This window comes from Apteryx rowi, unplaced genomic scaffold (assembly GCF_003343035.1).
Source record: "Apteryx rowi isolate R43461 unplaced genomic scaffold, aptRow1 scaffold_297, whole genome shotgun sequence".
Classification (NCBI taxonomy): domain Eukaryota; kingdom Metazoa; phylum Chordata; class Aves; order Apterygiformes; family Apterygidae; genus Apteryx; species Apteryx rowi.
This window is the reverse complement of record NW_020449385.1, coordinates 845720-862670: the sequence shown is the minus strand read 5'-3', so window position 1 is coordinate 862670 and position 16951 is coordinate 845720. Positions and strand designations below refer to the sequence as shown.

Sequence of the window (16951 nt, the reverse complement as noted above, 5' to 3'; positions counted from 1 at the left end):
AGGATGTGCTTGTGAGAGTGAATGAAAGAGAAGTGAAAAAAGGAGAAGAAGCAAGAACATTTATTTAATAAGATATGGAATAGTACTGGTGTGCTTATGGCAGTGACCTTGTGGAAATGTAAAGAGAAATGGCAGAAATGAAGAGGAAAGAAAGATAGGAAGGGTATGACAGATTGGCTGATACAATAGCCACATTGATACAGGCCAAGTTCATACCTAATATAAGGGGATTAAAACCACATGAAGTTGATTTGCTTCTCTCCACATCTGAATTTATCATAAAGACAGGCAAAAGGATTTTAAAAGCACAGTAAAAAGAACCAGAGAAAAGAGGGAGCAAAGAGGTTAAAAAAAGTGAAAAAATACAAGAGGAAACAAATAGCAGAGAGAAGCAGAGGAGAAGCAGAATCCCTGTCTTAATGGGGGTGGGGCTGGGCTAAAAGCTCTCCATGTGATTCTTACTAGTCATAGTGCTACTTTTTCTGTGATAAATCAGCCTTAGTTGATCGGTGTTTCAACCAGCCTCTGAGGAGACCAGCTTGTGCTGTGAAGTGAGGTTGCATATGTCTGAAATCTTCATAAGCAAGACATTCAGTTAAAAAAACTGGTGTATTTTGAACATTGGGAGGTATAAGACCTCTTTACTCTCACGGTTCACGTCTTCATTATGCTGGAGCACTTCACATGAGTGCTGCCCCAAAGGTAGAACGGTATTATCCTCTTCTTACTGCTGGGGATCCTATGGCATAAGGTGGATTTTGTGACTCACTTAAATTCATATGGCAGTCTGTGACTAACTAGCCTGTATTTCCCAGGTCGTAGACTAGTTCCTTGTGTACTAAGCTATCCTTCACTGTACACTAAGACCATGATTATAACAGTACAAGAGAACCATGGTGGGGGCCAGAAATAAGAGGGCAAAGTGTCACCTGTTTGTTTGCTTCATGAAAGGACACCCAAGCCTGTCCTGCACAGGGTTTAAAAACTAAGAGCAGAGTATGCTTCAGAACTGTGTCTCTCATTTCATACTAATTCAGAGCACTATAATTATCGCCTTCAGCCTGCTACAAGTGCTTCCTTGCTGGACCCTGTTTCAGGGGGGGACTTTCCTCTTCCCCCAGGCAGCCAGTCTGTTTCAATAGACAGGCCTAGAGCTCCTGTATGACTGAAGTTACTTCCTCACCACTGTTTCTAAAGCTGAATGCTGAGTAGCTTTAATCACTCAAAAGGGCAGTAATCTCCTTGAAATGCATTGTCTGCTGTGTCTTATTGCTATTATGGAGTAGAATTTACACATTAAAAAGGAACACAATTAGCTTTCTGCACTTACTGGGTATTATAACCACAGCTGTGACATCATTGAGAGCCAATGAGAGCATTGCAGTCATACGCAGAATCTCAAATCCTTTCAGAAAAGAAAATACATTGGAGACATTATTCTGGTCTGTGTCTGATGCTTCTTGTTTCCGAGTCTCCTTGACGGATGTAGAAGGCAATAATAATAAAAATGTTGATTACCTGCTAATGTGTTCTGAAACTGGTTCTTGGATGTGTGGCATAAACTATAGAAGGAAATAAATAGAAAATGAACCAGATATTTAATCTTCCAAATGTGGTGTTTCTTGGAAATTAAGGGGAGGCACAGGGACATTTTGATTCTGTTTCTTTTTGCACCACAAGTGCAACAGCTGGAAATTCAAACTCATCACTATGTTTTATGGACTGAAGAAGCCATTTTACAACCATCTGATAGTTTTCTGGGTATCCAGTGAATAACATTATTTTGCAAATACAGGATATCTTCATGTTCACTCTTCTTCATATACTTAACCAAAATAAGTCGTAAGTGAGCTATTTAAAACTTCAGATAAGAGCTTAATTCTCCCCTGTTTTGCATCTCGAGCAGTCATTTAGAAAGTAAGCGTGAGAAACTGCCAAATTTGAATTTTTTTTAACACTCAGTTTGAATGGATGCTCAAGATCAGAACAGGTGTAAGCCACAAAAGAATTAGGATCCTTATGTTGGCAGACTCAGATCTGCTTAAGGCAGAAGAAATGCTCTTATGTAAAGCCTAATTTGGACAAATGTGGTAATATCTCCTTATCCTTCCAGCACTGATTTTCCTATTATCACTTCTGCCTACATCCTTTGTGTAGCTGCTTCGTCTGCAAAAAGGTGCAAATTAAGCGATTCTGTTATGTAGCTAAATTTTAAATGGAAGAGGGAAGGGAAATGAAATTTAAGGGAAGGAAGATGAAATTTAGGTTGGAACTTGAAGACATAGGGGGCAAGAGATGGTGGAAACTGCGGAGGAAGTTCTTCCTCGGAGGTGCACAGTTGTGCTATCTGCTTGGAGCGACAGTGAGATAAGTGCTGAACAGGGTTTGAAGAACAGTGGCATTTTGAGCTAGATCCTGTAATGAATAGTAGCTCCTCGTGGGCTGAAATAGAAACAACAGTAAATCTCTGGGCAGTGTTTTTCTCTGTGTGATGGAATAGATGAGTTGGCATGTGTAAAGAAAATGTCAGTGGATTGAAATCAGGAATTGCCTGATGTGAAAAATATGAAGAGGAATATATATATCTCAGCATGGACAGTCCTCTGGAATAACAAGCTATTCCAGGCTGCATAGGCCTATGTGTCTGACAAGCTTGCAAACAGTGTAGGCTGTTCTTCTGCCTGATTGTCTACAGTTACCTGATGGTCACAGGGAGAATCTAGGTTGTTATTATGTAAATGGGAAGCATAAAAGTGCCACCCTCATATATAACATTGAAGTAAGTAACCTTTGCACAGACCACGCTCCAGGGAACTGGGATAATATCTTCAGAGTGGCTCCTTTGCTTACAAGCTATAGTAAAGATCATTGTTTCTGCTTTTTCCTTACATATGCTTTGTTTAGTCTTAGAAGCCTAACCTTGGCCTGGCAAATCTCTTTGCTAATGTGTAGAGAGTGATGCAGATAGCTGCTCTGCAGTACCACATGGGGTACAAAGTTCATTTACTTTGTCCATTTGCACAGTGGAAAAGGGGCAGGATCTGGCTCGAATGAATTCCTCTGCTGCTTGGCCTAGTAGGTGCAGGCAGCAGCTGACCCTCTTATGCTCCTTCGTACCTCTGATTCATCCCCTCCTAAGTGTGGATTTAAAAAAATCAGCACTTCTGGGAATATTGCTGTGTTCTGCTGCCCCACATAGGCTGAGGGAGGGACCAGCAGTGAAAAAATTGAATGGCCACTCTTGCAAGTAAATCAAGTTTAAAAGATGTCTTCTTCCATTACATTTGGATTCACTTCCATGGTCCAAGTCAGATAGTCCGAGAAGGAAGAAATACTTCTGTTTTGCATGATCTACATTTGTGTTGGTATTTGCTTGGTTTTCAAAGATACTGTAGATTTTGTAGGCTTTTTTGTATGGCTTTTCTTCTAAGCAGTTATTATATCTTGCGTGTGAAATCAAATGGGTTACAATGACTTGTCAAACTGGATAAGTTTGTCTGCTGGCAGGTAGGCATGGAAAAAAATTTCTTCTTTTAAGATTGCCTGCCGGTGTGAAATAACTGAGAAATGGAAATGAGGATGGTTATTAGTTTTCATGTATATGTGCAAGCGCGTGTGTGTTTTTGCTTAGCCATACTGCCTGGCTTCTCAGTTAGCAGGTGTCAGCAAAATGCCGCTGCCCCAGACGCTTCCTTGTGCCCTTCCCCGTCCTCTTCGTTTATTTCAGGGACTCGGTTCTCAGGGACAGAAACACCACGTCACTGAGGGCAGGGCCTCCTTGAGCACAGCCACCTGCACACTTGTTCTCATTTCACTGAAATTTTGGTGGCCAAAGCCAAAAAAAAGCAGCCTGCTTCTCCGCAGCAGGACTGCAGGCCGGTGCCGCCGCTGCTCTGCAGGGTTGCAATGGTGCACGCTCTGCGCAGCGTGGCGGGGAGTCAGGCAAGGAAGGGGACGGGCGGGAGCAAAAAATAACCTTTCACTGTGAGCGCAGGCCGGGAGTAAACAAGAGAGCGTTAGCCCTGTTTCGCTCATGCGTTTCCTGCGGCTGCTGGCTGCGCTGCGGCCGTCGCCTGTGATGCTGTTTGAAGCGGAGCCAGTGGGTTCCTGGCTGGAGCCCAGGGGACAGTTGAACTGTCAGCTGGCGCGGCTGAGTGGGCCGCTTCATGGCTGGGGTGAGGGGAGGGCTGTTCCCCTCTCCCGAGGGAAACGACCCTTAAAGCTCTTAAAAAGCCCTTAAAACACATTTTTTTTTAAGATGAGGTGGTTCCTGCGCGGAAGGGGGTGGGTGTAGAGAGGCGCGAGGGCCGGGGAATGGGCCGGGGCAGGGGCCATTGGCCTGGAGGGTGCCGCCAGGGCAGTGGTTTGCAACTGCTCTGCGGTTTGTGACCCTAAAAATGGCACAGCTGAGGTGTGAACGCAGAGAGTTTAAGCTGACAAGAGGTTTGTTTTTCTCAGTCATTTTTCACTGATGCGCTTCGAAGTCATCAGCTAGGGACAGGCCACGGGTTCAAAAACACTGCCTGGAGGATGCTGATGGGGGTGGGTGGGTGGATGGGTGGGTGTGTGGGTGTGGGTGTGTGTGTGTGGGTGTGTGTGTGTGGCATTGCTTGCAACCTGCTCTTCCAGTTGAACCCAGGAAAGACTGTGGCCTGGATGAAAGGTTTTCCAGGCAACTTGACGTTGGCAATGTACAGTTGCTGATGCCTGCACTTGTCCTACAAAATATGGGTCATCAAACCTATTTGCTTTAAAAATGTATGCAGTTTTACTTTGCTGTGTTGCAGCATAAAAGCAAATAGGGAAAAATACTTTCTTGTGTAATGTTAATTCAATACACGTTATTGGAAACCGCAACAATATTCCTGTAAAATTGAAGAGTCCATAGCATCAGTTAAAGGGGAAATTAAGAAACACTATAAAATCATCAATATTATTTTGAAGGCAGTTGAAAAATTATTAATTCTTTCAATATTTTTAACATAACATTAAATACCTTCATAAAATTAAGTCTGGATCCTGCCATTTGGCAGCTTGTGGAGGACATATAGATTCAGTGGAAGATGGTTTCACTGGATTGCATTCTCAACAGTCCTAAATTTAGAAATATGTGCCTGTGTGTGAGTGCATGTATTTTGTGGGTTTAGTTCTGTACTGTTACTACAGATATGTATTTAATGGCTGGCTACTCCTCAGGAACTGCCTAGCTCCCTACTTGCTGGAATTTTGCTAACAGTCATATTTTGTCTGTTTTGCATTTCTGGGGAGGGATTGTTTTTAAAAGAAAAGTTGACTTTCTAGCTAGCTAGGCTAGCATCTGTAAGTATTTGAACAGAATACATTTATTGAACTTGTAAGGTCATGATGACAGAATTTAATTTTTTTTCTGCCTTTTATGTGTTATATTGTGGAAAGGTTTGCTTACTTAGGCTTTTTGCAACTGAGGAAATGTTGATTTTTGTTGTATCGGCTAAAGCAGATTTTTTTTGAAGTACAGGCAGGTCCCAGGAGATGGCACTGTACAATAACACGTTTCAAAATATTTCTTGGAAATAAAAAGGATTTCACATGTAAATTTCAGTTGTTATTTTGTAAACCGTGTTCATATTACTATTTCAAGGAAATTTATCAAAGAACAAAATGATCAGGTTTGTTTGCTAACTGCTAGCCTACTTTAGTACACAGGTTTGCATGTTCTATCTTTTGTATAGTGAACCACTGTATATTCACTAAACCACTAGATGCTAAGATATACTTTGACTTACTCAGCATCTTCAGCTGCAATTCAGTGATAGGTTGTAATCTGCAATAGGTTGTAGTCTGCATTTACAGTTAGGAGAGCTTATGATTTGGCCCCTTTTATATATTTTTTTACTGTAATACTACACGCAATTTTTCTATGTTGCAGCCTGTCCTATATTGCAGTCTTAAGCTCTGGGATTAACCTAATTTAACACATTTTTTTCTTAGTAGTTTGTAGACCGCTTAAGTACACATGATGCCTCAATTTTAATAATTGTACTCTACTAAGTAAATACACATTTTAATCTTTTAAACAAACATAGTTGTCAAGATAAAGAAAACCTTGTGTCAACTTCAGCTTTGGATTTTTTCATTTATTTGAGAATATAGCCTGATAGAAAAGGTTTTTATTTTTTTAACATTTAATTACGACTACTGAGGTTTTTTAAGATGAAGATAAATGTATCTTACCAAACTTAAATCACATACTCTTCAGGCAAAAAGATTAAATTTTAAAGATATCTATGTACATCAGGGGATGGAAGGAGTTGAAAATGTTCTCTCTTTAAAGTATCAAAGTTGGATCTGATATTTTGAGCCTTCCTTTGCAATGAAGTCCTGGGGACCACATGTGAATTTCTGTGTGGAATTTCCTTATTATTGTGTGATAGTGTTAAAAAAAATTTGTTCCCATTATGGGAACAGACTGCGGCCAACTCCGTAGGTTACTTCTACCAGGCTAAGCACCTCTCATTCTCTATACGGTGAATTTGGTGCCAGCTTTGAGCCCTTTTTTTACCTCCATCAGAGAATAGCATTGCAATGGGATCCTATGAACAAGGTCATACAGCATTATCTGGATGAACCCAATGACTTCATGGTAATTGAGAAGTTATAAAGGTGAAAGCAGAATTTTTCTCAAAATGCCAAGTTCTATCTATTATTCCTTTTGCAGTAGCTGGTGTCCGTGAAGATGTCTTCCTGATCTGGAAGGAGCTGGAGGAAGCCAGGAGTACACTGACACAAGTCCAGAAAATTTTATCAGAATCTGACCAGCCTGCTTCTCAAGATGGTATCATTTATGTTTCTATCAGGACAGTGACCATTGCATTGCATTCATGATCGATTTGTTTTGTTTGTGGACAGTTTTTATTATAAGCCAATTTAGGGATGATTTTCTCGTTAGTTCCACTTAGGTGGTTTAGCAGCAATGTCTATACATAGGCAGAATCTATACTTGGCATCTAAACATAGGGTTGCTTAAAATTTTCCATTACAAACCTCTGTTTACYACTGCTTAAAACTTGCTGAATTTTAACACCTCAGGCTGAAACACACCATTGTTAATTCACACCAGTGGCTAGGTTTGGAAATTACCTAGACTTCAAGATTTTTTTTGTACCAAGGAGAGATAAATAGCAGGCCTAGCATTCTGGAGCCTACCAGTTTAGGTATTTGCCTCAGAGTACTGATTTCACAGCATCCGGACTGTTTCCATATTCTGTATTAAACAGGCCTTGGACAAAATACAGAAACAGTCTGAGAAACAGGGATTGTAACTTGGATCACCCCACTTCTAGGTTAATGTGCTCACCACAGATGTTGAGAATTTTAGTTCCTCTTTTGTGCTCTCTCCCTCTCTGCCTGGGCCAGTAAATCTTTCATTGTGTTCTGCAGAGTGCTAAGGAAGTACCCTATCTTTCTCCCATCACGGTCTTCTTGGGATAGCCTCTAATCTGGTAGCTAGGATATTCCCCTGAAAGGGAAGAAGTGTGGGTTTGAATTCTCTTAGGCAGAGGTAGAGAATTGAAACCAAATTGCTCGCATTCTGGGTGAGTGCTATGACCACTGTTGTATTAAGATACATGGAGGAACACCAACATCTGTTCATTAAACAAATAGTTTCCACCATTATATTTTGCCCAGAGCATGATCTGTTGTTCTGTGCATACCGGACTGAGCCTTTCTGGAGACAGAAGCATCACTGCTTTCTGAATCCCTGGAAAGGTTAAACAGGGATTGGTGAGAAGCTGCTCAGCCTTGCTGAGATGGAGGTGCTCTGGGCATGCTCTGGAGTGTAATGATAACACTAGCAAGTTTTAAATACTGGAAACTTAGGAGTTTGTAAAGTCTAGGCAGCTTCAGGGTTAGTTTGCAACTGAGAGGCTGGATTTTCATGATCGTAGTTGTGATTGTCAATGTCTATATTCTGCATTTGTCCCTGGTTTTAAAATACTTGCATGGAGTCTAGTGTGGATTTTTGCCTAAATTGATACAAAATTCAGGCTGAGTTAGCACAACTCATCAGTGATTTTGTGTAGCTTCCGTACTGTTTTTTCAGTGCAATTGCTTTCACTTTGGCTTGATGGAGGCAGGGGACAGATACCCTTTTCTGGATCACCTGCTGAAGAACAGTTTGTACAGTCACTTGTACATCACCTGAACTCTCTGTCAGCAGTGTGTTGAGGTGTGTGATTTGGGTTGTGGTGGTGAAGGTATGAAGCTGGGAACCTTCTCTGCCTGCCCTGGATTTGGACATCTGGCAATAACATAATTCTGCAGGACTTAGCTTGGCTTTATTATTCTGTGAAGGCATATTATACAGTTCTTTAGTGTTCTGATGTTAACATCCTCTGAATTAGCAGGACTTCCCATATGAAGTCTAACAGCTCTATCATAATGCATGTGAACAAAGGGACCACAAAAAAGCTTCAAGGGCAGCTTTAATTCCAGTGCTTGTTAATTTATGAGTGCTTGACTATGCAGCTTTAGTGTTCTTTTAGTGTATGCCTTCAAATATAATCACTTTATAGATGAATTAAAATAAATTAAATTACAGCATGATTTACATTTAAATTATGGCAGTTCTTCAGCATTGTTTGAATTTTGCCCATTGGTCCAAATAACTGCAGTTTTGCTGTTTGTCTGCCTTTCTTCCTGTTTTTGCCTTCTTCATCTCTTTAAAATGCTCTGCTGTAAAATATAATCTGTTCTAAAGATTGCAACGCTCTGTAGCAGGGGAAACAGAAAGAAAGAGGCAGATTTTCTGCTGACTTTCCAGATAATGCATTAGTTACCTGAACCTGAGACATGACTTTTTACGTAAAGCACGTGGAAAAAAGAAAAATGGCAGATTTCTGTTTAGAACTACGTAAGTGCATTTGTGACAGTTATGAGACTGGCTGTCCTAAGGGCCACAAGCAATCAGAAAGCAAACGTTTCCGCATGAACAGACTCTGACCCTGCACCTGCACCTGCACCTGCACCTGCGCTGATGCTGGCTGATCCCTGTGTTTGTTAAGGCAGCAGATAGGTTTGTTTATAGGCTCAGGATGTGAATACTGTAGTCACCGTAGCTGCAACTAACCAGAGTAGGCTTATACCACAAAAGTCACTGAAATTAAAGTGTGACAGAATAAATTCACCTTGCTATGAGAACTACTGCTGAGTCAGTCAGTTTAGATGTGGTTTATTGAGCTAGTGATGAGTGACTGTAGAGCTCTTTATCCTGTTACCAGTATCCAGAGATGCGCAATTCCCCATCTTAAGAAGATGGTCCTTAAAGAATTTATAAAACAGTATGATATGAAAAAGGTAAACACTAGAACAGTCATACCAGATAAGAAAAAAAATAATCCTGTTTCTTTCAATATCAATAACAAATGCTAGGGGGAGAGCACAGAACTAGAGAAAATGTGAGATGGTACTCAAGTATTCAGGCTATCAAAAGGCAATATTGTGGAGAAACAGAGCAAAATTTCTGCCAAAGACAAAGTTTGCCTTTTACTTTAAATGGCCTTCTCTCAAAGAGCCAACAACATGATACAGTGTTAGCCTATGTTCTCAACTGAATTTCCAATTATATCTTCTGATGTTTCCTTTTCTCAAATGATTCTACTTGAATTTATGTATATCTTATGAAGGAATCTCTTCAGGCATTTTGTAATTCAACAGTTCAACAGTTAAACCAAACTTCATACTACCAAAAATATTCTTTTTATATGTCGATCCTGTAGCTATTTACCTTCTTTGCTCTCAGTTTTCTGGTGGGTTGTGCCAGTTATAAAGGAATCTGTTGCAAAGAATTGTCTGATAATAAAAAAACCCACAACTGAAGAAGAGACTATTAAAAATCAGTCAGAAATATCCACTCACTCCAAAGCTGTCAGTGCAAGTAGAACAAGTTCAGAGCAATGAGTAATCTTTAGAGAATTTAGCTGCCAAATTTTAACAGGTCTCTGCTGATCATATGAGTTTGAAACTTGTCAAAATTTAGATGATAAGGTTGGCAAGAGGCACAGGCCTGCTACAGGTGACTCTGTCAAAGTTAGAATCTCTCCTACAAACCCAAAGGTGTGAAAGCTCCTTAACAAACCATCTGTAGAAAATTGTCTATATGACAACACAAAGTATTTTCCTCCATCTTTTGAGAAACATCCAAACTCTTTTACTTAACCGCTGTCTCTCTGTCTCTCTCCTAAGCTCTCTTCCTTCCTCAGAGCAACCATGCTTAGGCAAACCTATAACGCAGAAAATTATAGTTAGCAGTCAGACACTGTTTATTGGGACCCCCCCCCAAAAAAAACCATCCCTGATAATTAGAGCTGATAAGGGAATATGTTAGACTCTTAATAGCAGTCATATCTTCTTACACCACATATAGTTCCATGTTTTAGGTTTGGGGAGTATCTGGGCATTTATTATTATTATTTAATTCTGTATTCTGTTCAGAATCTACTAGGATTCTTCTTAAAGTTCTGCAAATCAGTTTTGCTATCAAAATTAAAAATGATTATCTAGACTGATGGCCTAATCACCTGTTATTGGTTTAAACAGTATCTGTTGTTGGTCATAGTTTTAAAAAATGAAACTGTTTAAGCAACTTGCCTAAGCAAGAATTTAGGAGTCAAATTTTGACCATAAATTTGAAAAATTTGATCCCAGTTTCTTAGCCTTTTTTGGAAATGGCTTATCCAAAATGAACCATATTAAACATGAAGGTGTTTTTGTTTTTATTTTCCTTATTAGCAACCAAACCTGATCATCCGTTACAGGAGCATAAGTCTGACGAATATTTGACTTCAGAGGAGTGGTTGCAGAAGTATGGCTTGAAAGCTCGGAAGCTGACACTGTATGATGCACTTGCTGATTCTACTTTTCGCCATGTGGATGGGATCGTTGACATAAAAAGTAAACCAGAGGATGAATCTTCACAAACTGATGCTGTCAGTATTGTTAGTTTTCCCTCACATCCTGTGGGTTATTGTTTATTTTTTGGTTGAAAACTTGAAGTGTTGCTTGATAGTTCAATTTATCATAAAGTGTATGTTTTTTTGTTATGTGAGTTTTGTTAAAACCGGTTTATTAGTGGGATGGGACAAAGATGGTCATAATAAGATTTCTTCAAAGGGCTGTCTATTTGAAAATGACTACACCTGCCTCCCTGGTCTGCATATGATCTGGAATCAGGACTGGCTTCAGCAATGCCTTATTATTCTATATTTTTACATGGCATAGGGCAAAGAATGCTTGTCGTCATCTTTTTTCCTTAGAAGGGTAGGTCCCAGCTACCCCAGTGTTTATAGGTCCTTAGACAAATTTCGATTCATTTATCTTCTGTTTGTTTTTCTCTAGCTCTACCATTATGCTATTCAGTATGCTTCTGTTCTTGCTAGCTACCAGTATGAAAACAGTTTCTATAGACTTTCGCTAGGAGCAAATTCTGTGGCCACCCTATTCTGTGTCCATTTCTGCAGTTGCTCATTTGCAATAAGCATGTACCTTTGAAGTTTGTTTTCCAAATATTATAGCATACTGCAAAAGCGTATGTTTTGGAACATGCAACCTGTATTTCTTTGCTGTAGGAGACAAAGAGGAAGATAATTCATGCAAAATACTGTGACAAGTTTGTACATACCTTCTGGAAAGATGGTTCTGTAGTTCATGTACATGTCACTACAGAAAAATACAAGCAGTATGAAGAGAAAATGAGGACTGTTCTCAGACAAGTGGAAGGAAGGTTAGTTTTCTGTCACATAAATTCAGTTTGTGTTATTTTACATTGAGGTTGTAAAGTTTCATTTACTGCCATAATAAACTGAAGAGTCTGGTAAACTGCCAGTAGCAGTATTAAGGTGGAAATCCATTTTTAGATCAGAATTCTGTGTATAGGACTTCTTAGTAGCTATATAAGTAATCTGATGAACAGTTTTGTTATCTTTTATTCTCCTGCTGGATCAGAAAAATGAGTCATTCTGCACACTCCTGAAATACTGCTGAAGTTACAAAAAGCATTGGAACACAAAGTGCCAGAGAACTTCTACAATCATTATTAAAACTGGTAGCTTTTCATTCTGTTTACCTAAGCATTTCTTGTGATACCTTTAAAAGAGAAAACAGATTATTGTAGTTTCCACTTTCTTGCACTTTAAGAGCATATTACACTAGCCTTGAGATAGGTTTCCTTGTAGATGGGCCAGCTGCAATGGTGAACCAAGTGCTCTTTTGAAATTGCTCCTTTTGAGTGATATTCTTCCCTAAAAAGATGGAACCAAGGTTAAATACATGCTATCATCATGTGGGGAGCAGAACTCCCATAATCAGGAGCAGGAACTTGCTGAAAGGGAGCACTTGTTTGGTTGCCAGAGGAACTTGAATATGTTACTTACAATACAAAGTGTTCACAAGGATAGATTTTTTTTCCTAATTGTTAATAGGGCTAGCATTATCTGAAATTAGATAATCTCTCTTCTGAAATATTCCTAGAACAGCTGAAGATGACACATCATTTAAAACCATGAAACCATGAACAGTTGGGCTTTTCTGCTGATCAAGTGCAGATGTCTGCTGCTGAGCTAGTCATCTAAATTATGACAACACTGCTAAATGAAAGGGGACCAGGGATTTATACCTGGCTCTCATACTAAGTAGTGTAGATTGGCTTGTGCCCATACTGATAATGGCTATCTGCCTTTGTTGCAATTTTGCATTGGAGAGAAAATATATGAACAGTCTAAATCAGCGGCAGGGTATGAGCTAACTATTAAGACGCATATATCATCAAGGGTTCAGTGCTCAAGCTGGCTCCATAGTTTATGTTTCTATAGCAATATGGACACACTTGCAGGTTCTATAGGAAGTCTACACAAAAACAGGCAATTCTAGAATATGACTCATCTATCCTACAGATGGCCCCAAATAGGTCAAATGGATTATACCCTAGAAATGACCATTTCTCTTGCTGTCTGCAAAAGGAGTCTTTCTCTAAGTAACTCCAATGTGGATATCTCCATTATAGATTCAATGCATCTTAGCTTTTATAACTACATTAGGAAAAGAAGGAAAGTTTCAAAATATATGTCCTAGAGCCAAAAGAAAGAGTAAACAGTGCCCTCTATTTTGTATATTAGGGCAATGAGATGTCTCATCAAAAAAAGCAGAATGTGAACTTTCTTTTATAATTTTATTGCTGCTTCTCTACCAAAACTGTGATTGCCTGAATATATTTAGCAAGGTTGAGCAGAATTTTGTTATTCCTTTTGGTGTATCTTCATCTTTGCTATATTTAGGATAATATTTACATACTGTGAAAGCAAAATTTGAGGTAAAGGGCTTTGATGAATTTATATTTTTGAAATGCAAAGCCGTGATTATGGTTTTGCTGTTTTGAATGGCTCATCTCATTGTTACAGAATCTTGGTAGACTTCATCAAACACTTTGGGGAAATAACTAATGGTAAAGTGTCTGTCAGTAGCAAACATTATAGGATCCTTTCAGTTTCTGTGATACCATTTTTTTTAACCTCTCTGGAGAAGAGTAAAATTTTTCCCAAGGCCATTATATTCTGCCTCTTAAATGCCTATGCTTCAGAGTAGACAAGGAGTTTATGACTCTCAGGTGAAATTAGATTTGAACCAGTTGCAGCCATTACTGAAGAAATGTTCTTGTACACAGATGTATGCATGCATGCATTTAACTGGCAGGCATGCTTAAATTCTGTTTAAAATGTAAAACTAAGTCTGTGGTTAAGGCCTCAGGTCAGCAAGTCATTTACGCATCTGTGTTACGTTAAGACTCTTTAAAGCGCTTAAGTTCCTTGCAGAATAGGTTCTCAAGTGATTTCCTGAATAGGGAGGGATATTGACATATATTTGTGTGATTTCTTGAGTTCAGCTTGGAGAACAGTTACAGGGGCGACAGAAGTTGTTGCTTCCTCGTGGTAATAGCCAGCTAGTACCTGACAATTGATGTTATAAAGTTGCTGTATAGCTTTATGTTTTGTCTGTCTCCAAATTCCCATTGAAATAAGCACATAAGAGCGTCTTGCGTTGTTATGTAGTGACAGCCTAAAGGTTTCAGGTCAGTATACTGCTTATGACAGCAACTTGTAGCAGATGCTTAGGGAAAAGGAATAAGAAATGCAGCAATGATAAAAAGATACTTCCTGTTAGATTCGGATACACAGTGCTCTGAGGATCTTATATGTCAAGTTCTGATGTGTTTTTTTTTTCCCCCAGGATTAAGTGGCTTCAGCAAGGAAGCAGAGGGCTCTTTGGAAATGTGTTTGAAGATGATGTCTATATTCTTATTGATACATCTCAGTCTATGAAGGACAAGTTGTCATTAGTGAAGGAGAAAATATTTCAGCTCATACAGGTTTGATAAAGTGATGATTCTGAAGACTGAGGAGCATTTTAGAATAGGCTAACCTTTTTTTGGATGATTGTTACTGTAATTTTTAAAATGTTTTTGAAGATAATTTACCAAAAATATGAGATTTATAAAAATATTTTCATTTTTATGGAGTGCTCATATTTCAGTTAAAAATTTCTGTTTTTGTATTCTTCACATTTTGTTTTATTCTCTTTTCCTCTCCCTCCATACAAATATTTGAAAAAATTATGCAGAAAATGCTAAAAATTAAAATGGCTTAACTATCTCCTCTGTAGCTCCAGCTACCACCCTCAAAAAAAGAACAAACCCAATCCAACGCAATGAAACACCTTTTGGCATTTTCATTTTTATTTTTAAGCCATGTCATCCAGTTCCGCTGACATGCTGTGATTTGTAATGAGTGTTCTAGATGCAGTTGCCTACTTTTACACTAGAGGGTGTAGAGCACTTTGAGCTTGCCTGCATCTTACAAAGTGACTCAGAGCTTTGCAAAGTGACTTGCAGAGTGCAGAAGTGACTCAGAAGCAGCAAGTACTGGGAAACGCACCTAAGACGGTATTTGTTTCTCCTAATTTTAGACATCTATAATGATGTCATCTAAGGTTATCTTAATAGTTGACAGAAACAGGCACTGTTAGAACATCATTTGTCTTGTCTATTTTAGACCTGAAATGAGCAACTGACAAATAAATATTCCATCGGTCTGGCACTGGTAGCAATCATTAGTTGGGCTAAAAAATTTATAACAGAGTTTTTTGAACTAAGTTTGTAACTGATAGGAAACAGTAAGATGTGGTTATCTAGGTGGATCAGCATTAGAAGATGATTAGATGCTGTGCTAGAAGGTTTCACAGGCGGCTGCACAGAAATGGTGATAATAGGGAATCAAAGATTCTAGGCTCTGAAAGTTTATACTAGCTTGCACAAAACTTTCAGTCCCTTACAACTTCTGTCCAAAAACAACTTCAGCAAATTCTTAACTCTCCCTTTACTGTCCTAATTCTTCCCCTTGTTCTCCTGCTCTAAACAATGTCTTATTTTGATTCTCATTTTGATTTCCTTTGTAAAACAGTCATAATCTCTTCCTTATCCTAATGTTCATATCCAGTCTCATCTCTGTGTTTCTCACCCTCCTAGACGTTTGCTGCTCAAATAGTTTAAGTTTAGCAATATGAGTAAATGGAGACTTACTTAAAATGGAAAGTTCAAATCATCTTAATAACTGCAGGCAGAGTCAGCCCCATCTCTCTGTCTCTCTGTGTCTCTCTGTATGCTATAACTGAATATTACCATAATTTATTGTAACCATATAATCAACTATATATGAATTAAGACAACTCTAACTAATCAGTAGTTGAGAATACAAGTATATATATTTTTTACCACTGAGTAAAATTCAGGTGTTGTCTCTTGCAGGAACAACTGAGACAGAAAAAGAAATTTAACTTTGTGAAATTTAGTGCTCAAGCAGTGGCATGGCAAGAGAAACTAGCTGAAGTTAATGAGGAGAATTTGCAGGATGCTTGGCTTTGGATAAAAGGACTTGAGGTAACATGGAAATTAATTATCAAGAAGTATGTTTGTACCAAGTTTTATTTCTGACTTCTTTCTGTATGGTGGTTTTTTCGGATTGACTAAGTATTTGACTTGAGTATGCTGAAAATACAGAGGATGTATAGTGTTTAGTAGATCAGAGTAAAAAGTATCATCTGTGTCAGGTATTATCTTTTAACAGTGGGCATGTTTATAAGTTCATATTAATTCCACTTACAGCTTGATACTTTTAATAGCCACAATGCAAGCACTGACCATTTTAATTTCTTTAGGAGACAGGACAGTGCTCAGACCCTCTGTTTAAATTTGTCATTCTTGCTTCATGGATGCTGCATGGACCAGGGGTGTCGCGGGCAGACTTACAGCCCGGGGGTTTAGGAAATGGTTGGCAGCTCCCAGCTGGAGCCAGTGCACAGACAGGCAGCTGACTTTAAACTTCTGCAGAAACATGAGAGCAGCCATACTGAGTCAGACCAGACACCCACCTATCTACCCAGTATTCTCTCTCTGACTGTGGCCAAAAGCTGATGACTTTTCCCTGAAACAGAGTAGAAGTGTTTGTAGTCAGCCACAGTCACACACTAGAATGACTGTAACTGCCAGCAGCTTAGGACCAGTTAATGTGTCAAAAGTGGACAGCAGCGTCACCAGCATAGGACTGAAAATCAGTCATATAACAGTATATATATATCCCACATTACATTTGCTAACAGAAAAACATATATTTATATAATAAAACTCCTCACCATTATGACTGTACTTCCTCAGGTGTAATGAAATTCCTGGGGATGAGGGAATTGGAGAAGATACATAATACCTCTGAGGCTGAAAAGCAAGATAAATAACCCATCATACTCAGAAAATGATAACACAAATGCATAGAGAAAGGAGAAACATTGGTGTGGCCTGGCTGAGCAGTTAGTGAATACTTATAAATGTGGTTAGTAAACTTAATTTTCCTGCCTTCCTTCAGATGCAGAG

General features: G+C 39.0%; 1 protein-coding gene across 1 annotated transcript in view; it reads left to right on the top strand.

Annotated features, from left to right (window-relative positions):
- The window catches only part of VWA3B (von Willebrand factor A domain containing 3B), a 69818-nt gene that overhangs the window by 15009 nt on the left and 37858 nt on the right, over nt 1–16951 (top strand). The window contains exons 8-12 of the mRNA XM_026069434.1: nt 6698–6814; nt 10771–10967; nt 11607–11761; nt 14260–14398; nt 15833–15964. Coding sequence (XP_025925219.1) covers nt 6698–6814; nt 10771–10967; nt 11607–11761; nt 14260–14398; nt 15833–15964 — 740 coding nt within the window. The remainder of the gene's footprint in view (nt 1–6697; nt 6815–10770; nt 10968–11606; nt 11762–14259; nt 14399–15832; nt 15965–16951) is intronic.